Consider the following 17,600-nt stretch of genomic DNA (forward strand, 5'->3'; position numbering starts at 1 on the left):
GCAGCTCTTGCCTGGCAGCTGGCAGTGGATCTAAAACAGTGGTTTTCCATGTTGCCACACTGCAACTGTACATCCCCCCCCCTTTGCAGTGGAACTAATGAACGCACTTTCCTTAATTTTAAAAAGTTTGACATTAGAGTGGGTAAGAAATTTAGCAGTACGATGGGTATTTCTAATTTGTTCTCACTGTGTACATAAAATGATACAGTGTTGAGTTCATCTGGGCATACTCCAAATAAATGTGAACAGGATTGCAGCCATGGTCGAAAGTCGGCCTCTTAATGTCTCTCCCACCCCGGCGCGGGAGATGCAAAATCTGCAGGAGCCTTGCTACAAGGGGCGGGCAGGCGCCCGCGCGCGGTCACCTAATCTCCGTTCATTTGACAACTTCAGAGCGAGGGCGACGCGAAGGCGGCGGCTGGAATTGGCCTCGCGCCCTCGCCGTAGGCGTCACTGTAACCTAGGAAACCGGACAGTTCCCGGCACTAGACCGTTCGCTGGGGAAGGATTAGAACCACCTCCTCCCTGGCCCCTCACTTCCGAGGGCAGGCGGGTGTCTCCACAGCAGCCGCGGACGGCGAAGACAGGCGCGGACCAAGGCTGTACCCGGCTGGTGGTTGTGAGGCAGAGACGGAGTGCGAGTTTCCCCTTCTCCGCTAATCGCCTGTGTCCGCAAGGGCTAGGAAGGGGCAAGCCCCGCCCCCTGCTCTCCGAGAAGAAAATCACTGAACGTCCCTCTCGCGGCGCCTTGGCTGACGTAAGTATTCCTGCGGGAGGCCACGCCCCCAACGGTTTCGCGGCGGAATCCAGCAACGGCCAAGTACCAGAGCCTCAGAGCGCAGTTTGCGTTCGGACCCCTCGCGGGGGAGTCGACGCTCCTGTTTCCTCCACAGCAGGAGGGCCATGGGCTGCTCCACTTCAGGGAAGGGGGCCGCTGCGACCACTTCACCGAGGGCTTCCCCCTTCTAGTTCTCACACCACGAGCCACGGTGAAGGACTCCGCGGCCAGGTTTAAAAGGACGCCGGAATCCCCAAGTATTTGCTCGATCCTTTTCGGCTCTGTATTATTTGTTGACACTTAGACAGTGCCGGATTTACGTATAAGCTAAATAAGCTATAGTTTAGGGCCCCACTCTCTTGGGGGTCCCCCCAAAAAATTAAAGGGAAAAAAACCCTGGATGTACATTTCCAAAATATAAGATAAAAAGTGGTAACTCTGTACTGTTATGTCATGGATGTTTGTATGTGATGCCAATAAAAGGTTTGATGATAATGATGATGAAATAAAATAAAACCTACATACAGCAACAGTGTTTTGTGTTCTGTAGGCTCCTATGATGTAAGTCACGGTCCCTGCCTGCTAGCTCGCTCACTAAAATATCACTGGTTTGCTCATTTCTATATATAGGATGCCTGCATTCTGCATGGACTGGTTGCATGGCAACATGTGCAAATGGCTTTAGATACCTTATAGGTCCATAAATTACCATATAGCATATATTCAACACAAAAAAACTGACAATTTGTTGTTGACAAAGGACAGCTGGACATATCAAGGGCCCCATTACTGTCAGTAACTTAGGGCCTCATCAAATCTAAATCCGGCCCTGCACTTAGTCTTAGACCTTTCCTTCAAGGAGCTCTGGGTGGGGTGTACATTTCTCTCCCCACCAGCCCACTGTGTCCCCACAACAACCCCACAACAAGGTAGGTTAGGCTGAGAAACTGACTGGTGCAAGGTCACCCGACCTGTGAACTTCATGGCTGAGTGGAGAATTCGAACTCGAGTCTGCCAGGCCTTAGTCTCTCTCAGCAGCAGTCTCTTGCTGTACAGCAGTACTGCCCAATGGTAGCTGCCAGCAATTCTTCTTGCTTCCCGCTCCCATATATAAAGGAGAAAAAGAAAACTAAGCGAATACTGGAAATAATTTATTTCACCATTGTAAAATGCAGAGTCTCTTTCTTATTTAGGACCTTTGGGTGTGAGGAGATATTTGTGGAGCCCTGATTGAAAAACATTGACTTGGGGTGAGTGCAGCTGTGATGGTGCCCTCTAACTCCCGTCATCCCAGACCATTGGGCACGCTGACTAGAGCTAATGGGAGTTGGAGCCATTGGCACCTGCAAACTAGACAGATGGAGACAGAAGGAAGCCCCTCTCCTGCACTGTTTCTGCTGCTGAAATTCCTTTCAGCACAGTGATCCGTGATTCCCTTGCCAGCACTTCCAGAGAAAATCCTGCCCCGCGCACACACCTGTCTGCTTGAGACTTACCAGCCACCCTGGGAAGCAAATACTGTTCTGTCCTCCCATATAAAGCTGATGCCAAAATAATTTAGTACAGCACTGCACGGAACAAGCTTGAATTCTTGTAGGACACTGGCACTGAAGATAAAATTTAAAAAGACTGAATTCTTTCACATATAAGAGAATTGTTGCCCGTCTGGCAACACTGATGGAAAGCCTTTGTTGTCAGCTTTTGCTATGTTGTTGCCAACAAGAGACTTGAAACTGTCTAATCCTCTTTGTTTTTTAGAAGTTTAATCACCAGCAGTTCTCTTTTCACAGTTACCCATCTTTGGCAACAAAGCTCAGCTTGTCTACGTTTTGTTTCAAAATAAAAAATGGGCAAAAATGGAATGCACAACTGAAGTGCCGGCATTCTGTGTTCATCCAGTTGTGTATGATTGGATGAAGACTATGGTCTTTCAAGAAAGGAAAACAAACCAGAAAACCAAACAGTCATGGTGATGTGGCAGTCCTAAACATTACACTCTTGGAAATGGATAAAGTTTGACTGTCTTGAGACATCACAGTACTTTAACTGGAACTGGTAAGCAGCAGTGTTTGATGTAAAGATTTGCATTGTAAATTATCAGCTGGTCAGCAGTACCTGCAACCCCTGACCTGAAGACAAACACTTCATTTGCCTACATGGTTTGAAATCAAATTGGGCAAAAATTCATTTCTTTTGGGGGGGGTTTGCAGACCAGGTTGAAATAGGTGGGTGCATTGGAGCACTCCTTTCTGCTCGGTCTCCCTTGCTGATGACTGAGCAACTCTGCTGGCAGAACTGGGCACAGGATACCTAAATCCTCCCAAAGCTAACCCTCCCCCCTCCTGGCTCATGGCAGATGATGGGTCTGAATTCTTCTCTGCAAAGTCATGCCTATGCGTTCTGTGAGGCTTTGCCCTTGTCTTACTCTTGCATATTTATTATCCTTTAATAAAGGGGTCAATAATTTTGTGATGATTTAGCCATGTTGTCCTATTAAATATCATAAATATTTTACTTCAACATCATAAATACTTTAAAATACTGTATTATAAATGTAGCTGCTATCCAATGAATGAGACATTTCTAATTAAATGCTAATTTGGTGTCTATTTCAGCTGTCCAATGGAAAGCCCTGTGGACCTCTGTTTTGCTGAAGAAGGATGTAGCAGCAGCATTGTTCTTGAAAAACAAGTTTTTAGATCCAAAGTGCCAGAATCACATGTCCAGCTTGCTTGTAGCATGCATTACTGTGCTTTTCCTTTGAATGGGAATGAGCTTTGTATTTTGAATACTACTGATGATCCTGACCGCCAGGTTGAAAACTTAGTTCTTTCTGAGGATTTAGTTTATGTTCAAGAATCCGTAAGATTGGCATGTAAGATGTATATTAACAAGAACAACAACAGTGTTCCAAAGAATGCAATCCACTGTGCAGTGCTCCTGTGCAAATTCTTTGAAAATGAATGGAAACAGTTCTTAGGAGACAATATAGTATATGAGCCAGAAGGGGTGGTCACTACATCTGGGGTGAAAAAGCAAGGGCAGCCTTTATTTGATAGCCACATTTGATACTCATAAAATTAGCAGCCTCGTTGGTCCTCAGTAATGAGTAGCTTTCCCTGAAAAAGCTAAGCCTTTAAAAATGGGCAGATATTTGCTAGTTGGTTATTAGACTGGAGGTATTTTAGCTGTATGTTTATATTTTTATATATGTTTGAAATGTTTGTATTTAAGTTCTATAAATCACTCTGAGATCAAGAGATAGTTTGTATAACTAAAATGAATATTTTGGAAGAAACTGATTGATTAGCTGCGTATTTTATATCTATTTCAAATTACCAAATACTCTCTTGTCAGCCATTACACTTACTAGGTCATCACCATTCAATTACTGCATTGGCATTTGGGAGCAAAGACAATCCACTCCTCATTTGCTCCGCTTCACGTGACTACGTAATAGTGTGGAATCTGGATGAATGCATGAAGAAGTTTTTACAAGGTGAACACTTTGTGATAAAAATTCAGTGGGCAGGATTCTCCTAACCAGCCTCGATTTATGCTTGTGAAATTGAGCTTATCAAGAGGGAAGATTCCATGGTTGTAGGAGATGCTGAGTGAAGGTTTTGTTGAGTTTTAAACTTCTAATTTCTTAGTTTTGTCTTTTTCTGTATTACAGAAGGGGGAAAAGGACAATGGTACAGAGGGGTTTTTTGTATATTTTTGGCTGTAATTCTGTCCATTTACTTGAGAGTAGGTAGGGTTTACTTCTGAGTAGAATTGTATAGATTGCAATCCTAATCCCACTTACCTGGAAGTAAACGTTATTGAATTAGGTGGGACTTATTTCTAAGCAGACATGGTTAGGACTGCAGCCTACGTTGCTTCAGAAATCAGTATGTTGATTAGCCTGCTTAAAAATATATATGATGTTGTTTGCTATTAAGAATAACTAGCTTTCACATAACTATTGAAGTTTTAGTTTTGTCAAATAGTCATAATAATTTAGCGTTATGTTTCAAATATTGCAGGGGTAATGCCAGAAGGCATTGTTATAGGAACACTTTTGGGAATGGTGCTTTATGTGCGATTTAGTCCAGATGATGAGACTGTGGCAGTATGTGCTGGCAATCGGATATACATGCTAAATGCAAAGGTGAGAGCCTATGTTGTCAAACATACCACAGTGTGATATTGAAATATAGCTATCTGTGCCATCAAAGAAGTAGAAATCATTTGAAAGCAAGTTGTATTCTGGTCCATCAAGTAGCTGTATTTTTCACAAGTGATGGACAAGAACATTACTTGAACTTCTCACATTTATTGGGATCAGACACTACCAATTTTATTTTGAAATTTATCTGTTTTTCTTCTGGGATCAATTGCAGGATGAGGCTATACTTGCTGAATTGGAGGGTCACCTGGCTCCAGTGACTGCTGCTGAGTTTTGCCCTTGGGAAAAAAATAAACTTATATCAGTTTCTGAAGACAGAAGTTTTAAGGCAAGGAAATTCTCTTTTTGTTTTTTTAAAGATATTTTTATTTTGGCTCAGGTTATGAGGCTTAGTATGATGTTAAGACAAAAGGTAAAGGTACCCCTGCCAGTAAGGGCCAGTCGTGTCTGACTCTGGGGTTGCGTGCTCATCTCGCTCTAGAGGCTGTGAGCCGGTGCCGTCCGAAGACACTTCCGGGTCATGTGGCCAGCATGACTAAGCCGCTTCTGGCAAAGCCAGGGCAGTGCACAGAAACGCCGTTTACCTTCCCGCTGGTAAGCGGTACCTATTTATCTACTCGCACTTTGACGTGCTTTCGAACTGCTAGGTGGGCAGGAGCTGGGACCGAATGACGGGAGCTCACCCCGCCGTGGGGATTCAAGCCGCTGACCATACGATCGGCAAGTCCTACGCACTCAGGTTTTACCCACAGCGCCACCCGTGTCCCCTAAGACAAAAGGAGAAGCACTCAAATATTAAAACATATAGTGCTAATGTGCTTTGTTTTACTATAAAGAATATTCTAATTGGAAGAAGGAAAATAAAGACTGGGTATACTATATAATCTTCAAATCTGCTTTCCATGATCAGGTATTAAAACTGAATGCTACTGTTCAGTCATAATTAAATTTTCTGTATTGCTTGGTCTGTGGGGTTCTGTTCCCATCCCATGAAATCAACAGAAAAATCAAATGGCTTTTATAAAGTATTACATTGGTTACATTCATTATTATATTTAATATTTAATGCAGTATTGTTTTTAACATTTGATTGGAAGCCGCCCAGAGTGGCTGGGGAAACTCAGCCAGATGGGCGGGGTATAAATAAATTATTATTATTATTATTATTATTATTATTATTATTATTATTATTAAAACTGACATTTATACGTTATCATGTTTTCCCCCCAAAAGGTATGGGACTATTGTACTGGACTGTTAATATATCAGTCAGCAGTAATAACAGGTATGCTTTTAAAAATATCAACCAACCTCCTTTTCATATAGAATAATACTAGACATAAGAGATGAGCATTTTAATCCATTCCAATATCATTATTTGGATGAAAACAACAAAGCATTATTTGGGTGAAAGCAAGAAAATAAATGGTTAGAACAATACAATGCAATAGACATTCAGTTCCATATCATTACTCCCATTCTCCATGTTACTCCCAGTGACAGCAGTAATTGTACTTAGTTGCCATGACCCAGAGTCTTCACGTATATTTTCGTGCGTATGTAGAATTTCTCCATTCCAAAGTGCCATCCTGTTAATTTCAGTGGAGGCAGCAGATCTCAAAGGAAAGCACTGAATTTCATCTGCTACCTACATAGAAATGAATGGGACAGATGTTGCAGCTATGTGTGCTATGGAGTTCCTGTATCCATAAAATATCATTATATTGGGACGCAAAATTATATTGAGTATTAATTATTTTTGGTTTCTGTGTTTTATTGTTGTATTGATTTGATAGTGAGGATTTTCTGTTTAGGCCCAGTGGTTCCTTATTTCTTTTTCTTTCTCATATTGTGCTTCTTGTCTGCCTCTTTTTCTCCAGCATTTCCTCTTCTGAGTCTCTTCATTGATGAAGAAAATAAACAGATGATCACTGGATGTGCAGATGGACAGGTAAGAAGCATTCTGGGAATTTGACATGTTGTAATCTGAGTTTTATACCCCTGCTTTCACCTACATCCTTATGTTCATGCCTCCTCTCACCTCCCTTTGTGCAACCTGCTTTGCACACATATTATCCACATGATAAGTTTCTGCCTCTTCCTCCCCCCACACATTTTGAGTACTAAGCACCATTTCCAACTTCTGCATCCCTGCTTTACTCAAACATTTGCTGTTATTTACAGCTGTCATTTTACTGTGTGTCCCTCTATCCCTGCTTTACTCAAACCTCTGGTGTTTAAGAGTGCCATTTTACTCTGTGTCCCTCCATCCCTGCTTTGCTCAAATCTCTGCTGTTTAAAACTGCCATTTTTCTCTCTTCCTCTACACCCCAGCTTTACTTAAACTTCTGCTGTTTCTCCCTCCCTTTTTGCTCCTATGTCATGGCCATTGCTGTTGTGCAACCTAACTTCACTTTCGCTCTGTTCTCCTCCCTAGACATTATGCAAATCCTAAATTGTGATGAGGCATTACAGATCCTTCAGTGGGATCTACACAATCTATATAGCAGTCTTCCTCAACCTCGGCCCTCCAGATATTTTGAGACTACAGTTCCCTGACCACTGGTCCTGCTAGCTAGGGATCATGGGAGTTGTAGGCCAAAAACATCTGGAGGACCAAGGTTGAGGAAGCCTGGTATATAGGAAGAAATCTAGCCCAAATCAAAAACAGTCAACTTGATTGCCTGAAAAAAAGTTGGTTGCCAAAATACTATTTCCTGAACAAGTTGGAGAATATGGAAATTTATGTTTGAGATGAACTTTATTATATTTATAGGTTTTGGTATTTGGCCACACCACTGAATTAAGATGATAATACCAGAAACATTTACTTGTTAAAAGAGAAGTACAGAAAGCTATTTTATAGTTTTATTCTCTCTTTCAGCTTTGGATCTTCAGCTTGAGTAGTGGGCATCAGTATCGCTGTGTGGTACATATAAATATAAAGAAAGAGAGAGAGAAGTTTTACAACAAAATAAGGAAATCCGAACAATTGGGTAACATGATGCTTCTGGAAAACATTTTAAAATATTACTAGTTAGCCAATGACATGGTTAAAAACACATTTTTCATATAGAGACTTTTTATGAATCTGGATTAACTTTATATCCAGATGTCATTGGAATTGATAATACAGGCACACAAATCAGGAGGGCCTCCAAAATAGAGAGCTCAGAAAGACTGATCTTGAAGGAGGCCTTTACTTATAATGTGAATATGTGTGAACTTTGTCAGCTCCAAAGAAGGCACGTTCAATTGACAGTATGATATGATACCGTCTCCTGCTGTGTGCTGTGATAGATAGTACTACATAGAAATTTTCTTATACTAGTTGAGAATTGTATTATCAAAGCTAATCTGGAGCTGTGTTTTGCTAGCACAAGTTTCCCAGGCTAGACAGCTCTGCCAGATGAGTTATATAGCAGCAGTGCATAGCTATGAACTTAGCTTATTGCTTCTAGCTTTCATTAAATGTCTTAAGCAACTTGTTTCTAGTTTAATAGGCATTGTCTGTTTTCCCTAGATGAGATTCAGAATCCTTCTAAGGCATATACTTCAAATAATTTAAGGGAGGAAGAAACAGTTGAAACTACCTTTCCAGTTCTCAGAATTGAACTCTGTGACAAGTCGATAAATGTAGGTGATGAAGAACACAGGTAAGTGCACTAAGTTTTCTTTCACTGCTTGATAATTGTATGTCATGTAAAAGGGAATAATAAGAAGAATTAGAAAATCATATAAAGGTATTTTGTGTAGGTAATATTTTATAGTAGGTGATGACTTTTTAATGCTGTATTACAGCCTTGCTGTAATAACCTGAAGACATTGTACGGAGGACATGCATGCCATTTTAATAATGTGTAAACCCTTGAATAAGCAAATTACAAATAAAATTGCACACTTAAAGCATCATAACTCCTAACCTTAAATTTCTATCTTCATGTCAGTGTTCATTTATATCTATGCAGCTGATGAGCCACGTAAAACCACTGTTTCCCCCTAACCTCCCTCCTTCATCATCTTGACACTGCACCTTTCTTTTTAAACATAAATATAAACATACTTTAAAGTGCAGGCTATAGCTTAGTAGTAGTAGAACATCTGCTTTGCATGCAGAAGGTCCTAGGTTCAATCATCAATATCTTGAGATAGGATTGGGAGATACCCTTTCTGAAATCCTAAATGTTCCTAAATGAAAGGAAGAACACATGTTCATGTGTGCTTATTATCATAGAATCATAGAATCATAGAGTTGGAAGAGACCACAAGGGCCATCGAGTCCAACCCCCTGCCAAACAGGAAACACCATCAGAGCACTCCTGACAACTTACATCATGAGTTATCAGTATAAAAGCTATAAAACTTAAAAATACCTCATTGTATCTATAATGAAGAGAATGCCAGATTTTTATTTTTATTTTAGATACTCTATTTCTCTTTTTATTTTCAATTAGTTTGCCTACTGTGAATGCCCGATGCTTGTGGATAGGAAGCTCTACTGGCTTATTCATAATTAACATGGCAAATTTTGAGTTGGAAGCTGTTTTACATTACAGAGGTAGGGTAATTTATTGTTACAGCTTGGTGTGATTTACATATGGAAAGTCCATCGCTGCATAAGCGGAGTTCCATTTGCACAACAGATATTCTCCTTTCTCTGCTCCCTCTGTGTGCTCCTCAAAGTCTGCCCCTTTGGAGCAGATTTTGCGGATTGGGCAGAGAGCTGCAGGGGACAGGAAAGGAGGGAGAAGTTCTGTTGCGCAAACATCAACCCAAGGCTCATTGTTCATGTGTGACTGTCTTGTTTCTGTTTCTACTAACTAGTTAGAATTACAGAGGTGTGCTTGTCTGCTAGCAGGTTTGACTTGTTATTGCACTGGAAGTTTACGCGTTGGCATTAGGTTGATGAAATCAGTGGAATTATATTGACTTACCATACATATGATGAAATATTTGTAGCCAGTATTTAATTTAATGTGGAACTTTTCTATATTAGCAAAGGAAAAAATATTTTATAACATTGGGGTTTTTGTGTGTAAAGATTTCAGTGCCCTCAGCATTCAGTTTGCTGGATCATGTGCTTTAATGAGGAAGGCAATCAATGGCAAGGTGAGTACAGTATTGAAATTATTTTTAAATAATTAATTTTTTATTGTTTATAGCACAGTTTATTCTTCCTTGAAACTGAAAATTTAGAGGAACCTTAAATTTTGGGGGAAAGCAAACCTCACATTAGATAAGGTTATGATGTCTCTCCAAAGAATATTTTTTTTGAGAATGTAGTGGGCAGTGATGGAGAATATAGCAGTGGTGATGCAATTCTTCAAAGAAGTCATGAAAAAAATCCTACACTGAAATACTAATACAAAAAAGAATTATGCTGTTGGTTTATACCACTAGCTCGGTTGTGATAGTGCTAATCAGCTACAGTTCTCCCAGACCTAAGGCATAAATATTTTCCAATTTTGCTATCTGGGATTCTCTGCCTTTGAGCATTATTTAGCTGTCAATCCACATTTTTCCTATTTGAGTTAGTCTACACCACAAGTTTGTACATGCAGAGCAACTTTGATCTTTCTTGTTCATACCAGTAGGCATTCCCTTTTGTGTTTGTCCCTGCCTTCTCATTTGTTGATTTTATTATGCTAATAAAGTACCAACAGGGCATGCATGTATACAGTTGCGCATGGATCTTTATTTTTTATCTTTTAGAAAACACTTCCCCAAACAAGAAATGTGCAAAAGCACAGAGTCAGACAGTTGTGAATTTGCTTGTGTAGTTTTCTAGTTTTGTGCAAATACGAGAGATAAAAAATAATATACCGTATTTTTCGCCCTATAGGACACACTTTTCCCCCTCCAAAAATGAAGGGGAAATGTGTGTGCGTCCCATGGGGCGAATGCAGGCTTTCGCTGACGCCTGGAGAGCGAGAGGGGTCAGTGCGCACTGACCCCTCTCGCTCTCCAGGCTTCAGGAAGCTATCCGCAAGCCTTGGGAGCTCTGCGGGAGTTCCCGTCGGGCTCCCAAGGCTTGCGGATAGCAGCTTGCATCCCGAAGCCTGGGGTGCGCTGCACAACACACCCTGGGCTTCGTGCAGATATCAGGCAGCCCCACAAGCTTGGGGGAGAGCGGGGAGGCAGAGCGCCACCATCCCACACTTCCCCGACCTGGTTTGGAGGCTGGCGGTGGGGAGAAGCGTGCTTCTCCCCACCGCCATCCCCACAAGCTCGGGGGACAGATATCCGCAATCCTGGGGAGACCGGTGTGACTTCCCGCCGGGCTCCCTAGGCTTGCGGATAGCAGCCTGTTCTGGGGGCTGGGGTCAGGGGAAGCTCAGGCATCCCCCGCCCCAGCCCCGCGCCTGGGGGAGAAATAATTTCCCCCCTTTATTCCCCCCCCCAATAGGTGCGTCCTATGGGCCGGTGCGCCCCATGGTGCGAAAAATACGGTATGTATAAGGCTACAGTCTTCCGTTCAGGGGTGCCCTGGAAATAGGGGTACAAATGGAAAAGAAATGAAAGAATTGAGGAAGTAGTAGGCTTGGATAGGCTTGAAAAAGGGAGTGGTAGACAGCAGGGATTGAGCCATCTACCCAGAAACATAAAAAAAAATAGTATGTGACCTCAAATTTGTTGTTCAGTTCCCCCAATTCATCGGATTATCCCCATATCAGGTAAACCTTAGTTTACAGGGGGGAAGCATCAAGACTGGTGCTGTTGGAGAGCAATGTCATGTGGACTATGCAGATTAAATGGGAAGGCAAACAGCTGCAAACACACAGTGAACTCTGGTGTAGACAAGTCTCAAGTAAAATGAATGCAGAGCTTCAAACACACATGCATGACACTGAAATAGCCCGTGTCTTACTAATTCTAATGGCTTGGATCCAAAGGTCTCCTGTGTGAGGATTCATGATTTTCACCAATTTCCCCACCGTTCTGCATCCCTGCACACTGCATCCCACATTGTTCCAAAGGGATTCCTACCCCAAAGGAGTGGATTTTAGAGGTGTTGAGGGGGATGCACAGAAAGGGGAGATGGGAAAGTCCTGTTCCATGAGCCAAACTCCGCCCACAGACATTAGGTTACAAACCACTGATTACTGTTTACTATGTTGGCATTATTTTGGTTTGAAGGGAGAAATGCTTCATGGACATGTCTCTGCAGGTGTTCTGTTTGCTAACTTCAATGTTTGAGAATAGAATTGCCTTACTGGAGATTAATGTTGCTGCCCTGTTGAGATCCCAGCAGAGTGAACTCCATTTAAGTGGAAGTGAGAAAGGCCTTTCTGTAGTTGCCAGGTAATGAATCATTAAGTCACTTGGTTTTATTTGAATCTCTACCAGTTCCACCATACAGCTAGCATCTGTAACAGGTTAGAAGATAAACTGTTGGATATAGGGTACATTCAGATGTGGGGATTGTAGCATTAGTGCTTCTATTCCAGATGCTAATGTTCCTTTTACATGGCATTACCTGCTGCATAATGAAAATGTGACTTTTTGATTGATATATACCACCATGTTGTGCTAATTTTAAATGGTGGGAAAGGACGGGATACTCGAATATTGCTCCAGATTTTATCAAGTGAAATTGCAACACAAAGTTTCTGTGATTTTCTGGGTTGATGAGTTGTAATCATCAGTTTCAAGTACAGTACAGTGGTGCCTCGGGTTACATACGCTTCAGGTTACACACTCTGCTAACCCAGAAATAGTGCTTCAGGTTAAGAACTTTGCTTCAGGATGAGAACAGAAATCGTTCTCTGGCGGCAGGGCAGCAGCAGGAGGCCCCAGTAGCTAAAGTGGTGCTTCAGGTTAAGAACAGTTTCAGGTTAAGAACGGACTTCCATAACGAATTAAGTACTTAACTCGAGGTACCACTGTATTGATCTTCAAGCTCATGAGAGGAGCTGATCTTTTTTGGAAAGCAGTGTTTCTAGCAGTGCCACAAAGTCACTAGTACTGCTCTTTCATAAATGGTTTATATATATATTAGTCTTCTGATTTGTTTGATTTGTTGTTGTTGTTGCTGTTGTTGCTAACCCACCCTTACTCTAAGATCCCAGTGTGGGTTACAAGAATTGAAGCCCAGTGTTAAAAACAATTTAAAACAGCATACAATTACAAAATCACGGTGGGTCCTAAAAATGCACGTCTCCCGCGTCCAAAGCCCGGGTTAGGAAGTGTGTCTCTTCTTAGGTGCTCCCTTCTGCCAACCTCTCCTTTGTGCCTGAAGAAAGAAAAAAGCCAACTTGTAAGTAAAAAAGGTAAGTTTGGTAAACTTTCAACTAGTTTGGCACTTATTTATAAATAGCTATTCTTTGTTTGGGGTGAAGAAGCATCCAAAAGGGATGGGTTAAGACCCAGTATCACCTGGGAACACAGCTGGCATCAGATTAGGTATCTGGGGTGGTAACCAGCCATCTTTTGTCTGTCTGTCTGTTTTTTCTGGGGCTGTTATTCTTTCTGTTCTGTTTTTATTGCTGACTTTGTTAGCTGGTTTGAGGTTTTTGGACTGAAGAATTGGATTAAATATTAATTTATAAATAAATGTTTTGGTAGAAGATACTTCCAGGTAAATTGATGTAAGATCAGATTATTCCACTATATCCAGCACTAATTTCTGGATGCACGATCATGTGCATGTGGAGTTCTACTTGATGCAAGATTTTTCCTAGTCATTGATGGTACCTGCCTCTAAAACCTCCTCCGTCTTGAGATCAGGCTGACCCACACATTATTTTTGCTCAGTTGAAACTTTAAAACCTATTTGTTCCTGTAGCCTTCTGGGACAATTCCCCTCAATTGAAGCAGTGAGAGAGGCTACACAAATAGGAACTGTAGATTTGCATTACTGCATCTCTGGAACTCAGGCTGTTGCACAGAGCATCTTGTTTGTTCAATTTAAAACTAATTATGCTTTTAAAAAACAGAATTATATAGCAGAAGTTCAACATCTTAAAATCTGAAACAAAGTAACCTGAACTTCCTGGGTATCCATATTTGTAACTGTGGTTGTTAAACGTATTTATTTATTGTTTCTTAGTTGTAATTACAAGTATTAACTATTTTATAATTACAAATATATAGTTGTAATTATAACTATTTATTTATTTTTGTATGTATTTTTAAACTCAGGTACAAAAAGCCCAATAAAAGACCAGCCGCTGGTCTTCCATAATAAAATTAAGTCCTCAGGTTACACGTCAGCGCCACAGTGAGTACATATTATGTAATTATTTTTAGTGTTTTAAGATTGATTTTTAAATTTTATTGTAGAAAGAGAAGCTGCATGAATGTCACAGCATATTTGACATATATAAAATGGGCTAAAGAGTAAAAAATATTAGTCTGACACTATTAAAACTAAGGTTTAAAGAAATGCTTGTTCAGGAAACTGGCACATTCACAAATAAATTAAAATTGTAAGTCTAAAATTATGCAATTTTAGCAAAATCTGCATAGCTTGGTCTACAAATATCACTATTTTTCATAATTTATTTGGATTTCTTAGTGATGGGGTGGGGCCAGGAAGTATGTAGTTCACTGAAACCTTTCTGTCAGCTATTGGAAATCTCCGTCTTCTGAGATTCCTGCACTCTTTCTGCATCCCTTCAGAATCACAGCATGGCTTTATATGAGTTAGTGGCTATATGTGTATTGCCAGCCTGATTGTCCGTGTAACTTAGATTTTGATATTCCTATACTGGGGCAGTTATTTCTGATAGCTTATTTAATGGGTTTGAATGCAAGAATTCCCTTCCTCTGAAAGAAGAAGCTTCCTCTTGAGGAAGAGAACTTTTGGATTCAGTTACAGATAGGTAGCCGTGTTGGTCTGCCATAGTCAAAACAAAAAATTTTCCTTCCAGTAGCACCTTAAAGACCAACTAAGTTAGTTCTTGGTAAGAATACCAAGAACTAACTTAGTTGGTCTTTAAGGTGCTACTGGAAGGAATCTTTTTTTGTTTTGGATTCAGCTCACTGTTGTAACAGTAACACCAAAATGTTACAATCATTTCGTAATCCATAGAAAATGAAGTTACTGGACATTTACATTGTATTCACTTGTCTCTAGTGAGTTAGGAAAACATGGTACCCTACCTGATGTATTTGCACGTTTACAAACCTATGCCTTAAATGCAAAGAGACATTTCTTGTCAGGTCTTGTTTGGCCCTATGAACTATTGCCCACTGTTTTCCACTGCAGAATGACCATGTTCTCTCCAAAGACCAATGCAAAGCAAAACAATCTGGAACTGAAGTGCAAGAGAAGTTGCAAACGGTAAGCAATAAAACTGACATGTCTGAACAAATGGACTAATGACACTGAAGCAGAACTAGTATTATCCTGCATTTACACAGTGGGGGGGGGGGAGATTCCAAATAAAAGAGGCATTAAAATTATTTTAGCAGTATGTAACTTCTATTACACCAACACTTGTGAATGAGAAAATATTGTAAATTTAATGGTAATACATTTAAGTGTACATCACAGTTTGTACTTTTATCTTTTTAAATGTTCTCTTGTTTCTTTACCGTTGAAGACGAAATAAGGAAGACTATCCACATGTCAACATTCCTCCAAACAAATCTGAGAGACAGATTATCGTAGCTGATAAGCCAACTTCTGTATGCTGTATTCAGTATTCAGGTACAGAAAAATGTTCACGCGTTACGTTAGATGTCTACAGCATTCACCTGCTAAACATCATTTTTACGTACATAGGGCTCATTAAGGTTCATTCAGACAGCAAACCTGCCTTGATTTTCAGCATTGACTACACAATCCTGTACATGTCTACACAGAAATACATCCCATTGACTTCTGAGGAATTCTTTAAATGCAGTGTATATATAACTACAATTTTTTTAAAAAAATGATTTGGTATATTCATGGTTTAGAATTATCAGATTAAGTTCCTATACTCCTTATTCTTACAGGGGACGGAGAGTTGTTGGCTTGTGGCTTGGCTGACAAAACTTTGCTGGCATTCAATTCAAATCTTACAGGAACACCAACAGTTTATTCAGGTAAATTAATTACAGCCTTTTTCAGTCTTAGGTCTTCTATTTACTTCCTATTAGTGCAAGATACAGCATTTTAAGCAAATGTTGTTTTTACTATGCTACCTGTTATTAGCGCCAGTACTGTATATTATTGCTATGATTTCTTTTTCATTTTAGAACCTTGAAGCCCACCATGCTGGGTTTCATTTCCACTAATTTGCCTATTTTGTCTTATACTGCTAAACCTGATTAAATCACTGAAAAAGTTTGAAGGGAGCTTACAGGGGGCTGTGGAAGCAGAATTTCCTTAGAGGTGTGGGCTTCTCTACAGGTGGTAGCAGCACAGCTGCTCTCTTTTTTATTTTTGCACAAATTTTCCAACATAACAACTCCAAAGCAACGTAACAAATCTTTGGCTATCACAGCCTAAGACTTCCTTCAACCCCTTCTAATGGTTTTCTAAACCTCCTTCTGATTTTGCATTTTATTACTATGCTTATTGCTATCAATCCAATCTTACACCAGCTAATCTTAATGCTTTTCCCAATAATTTATAAAGTCCTCCTTACAAAACTTCTTGTAACCCTACAAGTGATGTTAAGTAATGACAATTGTCTTCCAGATACAACATAAATTTCTTCCAGTCCTTTAGGAAAATCTGGTCCTGCTGGTTTTGAATTTTCCCTGTTAGTCTCACCAGCTCGGCGGCAGCAGAGCTGCTCTCAGTGCCTGCCTACCAGACTACAATACCCTCTGCTGCCGCCTCCTGTCATTCCAAAAGCTCGGGAACAGTGCCTTGTCTAAGGCATCCCATGGGGAAATTGTGGCTCCCCCCCCCCAAGGCTGCCAGGGGAGTCCACACCTTAACCTACAATGCCTTGGAATGACATCACTTCCAGGGGATCCTGGGAAGAATGATAATGGCTGTTGGTTAGCAATGCCCCAAAGAAGGGCCCCCACTGCTTCCAGTAGGTTTACCCCATCTCAAAAATCCCCCCTTGAAAACTCGCTGAAACCCGTCGTTCATAGCTTATGGAGATTGGTTGTGACAAAAAATGGAGAATCAGTGTATAAATTTATAAATGAAATGCATACATGTATATTGCAAATTTAAATTCAGTGCAGCAGGGGGCAGTCTAGGACTTTAAAATACTATATCTTTAACATTAACAGTTTTCATCTTTGTAAATGATATGTGCTGGGTTATGACAATGGGATGTTAGATCGGCTCTTTTAACACTTTGAATTTGTTTACAGTTTATAGGATTGAAAAATGAAGTGGCCACACTGAACTGAAGCTGCTAAATTAATGTTCTACAATACCAGTCTTCCCTTTGTAAAGAGAGAAGTTTATTTCTTCCATAAGTGTTGATGAAACTTGCAGTTCAGTTACAACTCTGATTTGCATGTGAAGCACAATAAAGGGCTTCATTTAACACTGTAGTAACAACAAGTTTAGGCTAACCATGCTTTTATACTGCTACCAACTTGCAGTATATTTATATCAGAATGCCTGGCTAAAACAAACTGTAAGCAATCTTATACTTGAAATAAAATTTAAGGAATATATTCCTGTTCATCATGGTAAAATTCCAACTGCACTGTATATTCTGTTAAACATATTACTGACGTGTATAAAGT

General features: G+C 40.4%; 1 protein-coding gene across 5 annotated transcripts in view; it reads left to right on the forward strand.

The window, feature by feature from the left end:
* The first annotated feature begins 486 nt into the window (after positions 1–486).
* The window catches only part of WDR27 (WD repeat domain 27), a 62,334-nt gene continuing 45,220 nt past the window's right edge, over positions 487–17,600 (forward strand). The window contains exons 1-18 of one of the 5 annotated variants that reach the window (XM_081906833.1): positions 487–757; positions 2,569–2,833; positions 3,394–3,592; positions 4,136–4,277; positions 4,807–4,931; positions 5,164–5,277; positions 6,183–6,234; positions 6,830–6,900; positions 7,834–7,945; positions 8,473–8,605; positions 9,404–9,507; positions 9,991–10,058; positions 12,118–12,251; positions 13,152–13,219; positions 14,091–14,169; positions 15,160–15,234; positions 15,497–15,603; positions 15,894–15,983. In XM_081906833.1, the coding sequence (XP_081762959.1) occupies positions 3,401–3,592; positions 4,136–4,277; positions 4,807–4,931; positions 5,164–5,277; positions 6,183–6,234; positions 6,830–6,900; positions 7,834–7,945; positions 8,473–8,605; positions 9,404–9,507; positions 9,991–10,058; positions 12,118–12,251; positions 13,152–13,219; positions 14,091–14,169; positions 15,160–15,234; positions 15,497–15,603; positions 15,894–15,983 (1,666 nt within the window). In that variant the 5' untranslated portion in view covers positions 487–757; positions 2,569–2,833; positions 3,394–3,400. Of the gene's footprint in view, positions 758–812; positions 1,036–2,568; positions 2,834–3,393; positions 3,593–4,135; positions 4,278–4,806; positions 4,932–5,163; positions 5,278–6,182; positions 6,235–6,829; positions 6,901–7,833; positions 7,946–8,472; positions 8,606–9,403; positions 9,508–9,990; positions 10,059–12,117; positions 12,252–13,151; positions 13,220–14,090; positions 14,170–15,159; positions 15,235–15,496; positions 15,604–15,893; positions 15,984–17,600 lie in introns of those variants that run through there. The other 4 variants (XR_014167183.1, XM_081906832.1, XM_081906830.1 and 1 more) reach the window with 4 other exon arrangements.

Source organism: Podarcis melisellensis (assembly GCF_964234715.1).
Source record: "Podarcis melisellensis genome assembly, chromosome: 3".
Taxonomy (NCBI): domain Eukaryota; kingdom Metazoa; phylum Chordata; class Lepidosauria; order Squamata; family Lacertidae; genus Podarcis; species Podarcis melisellensis.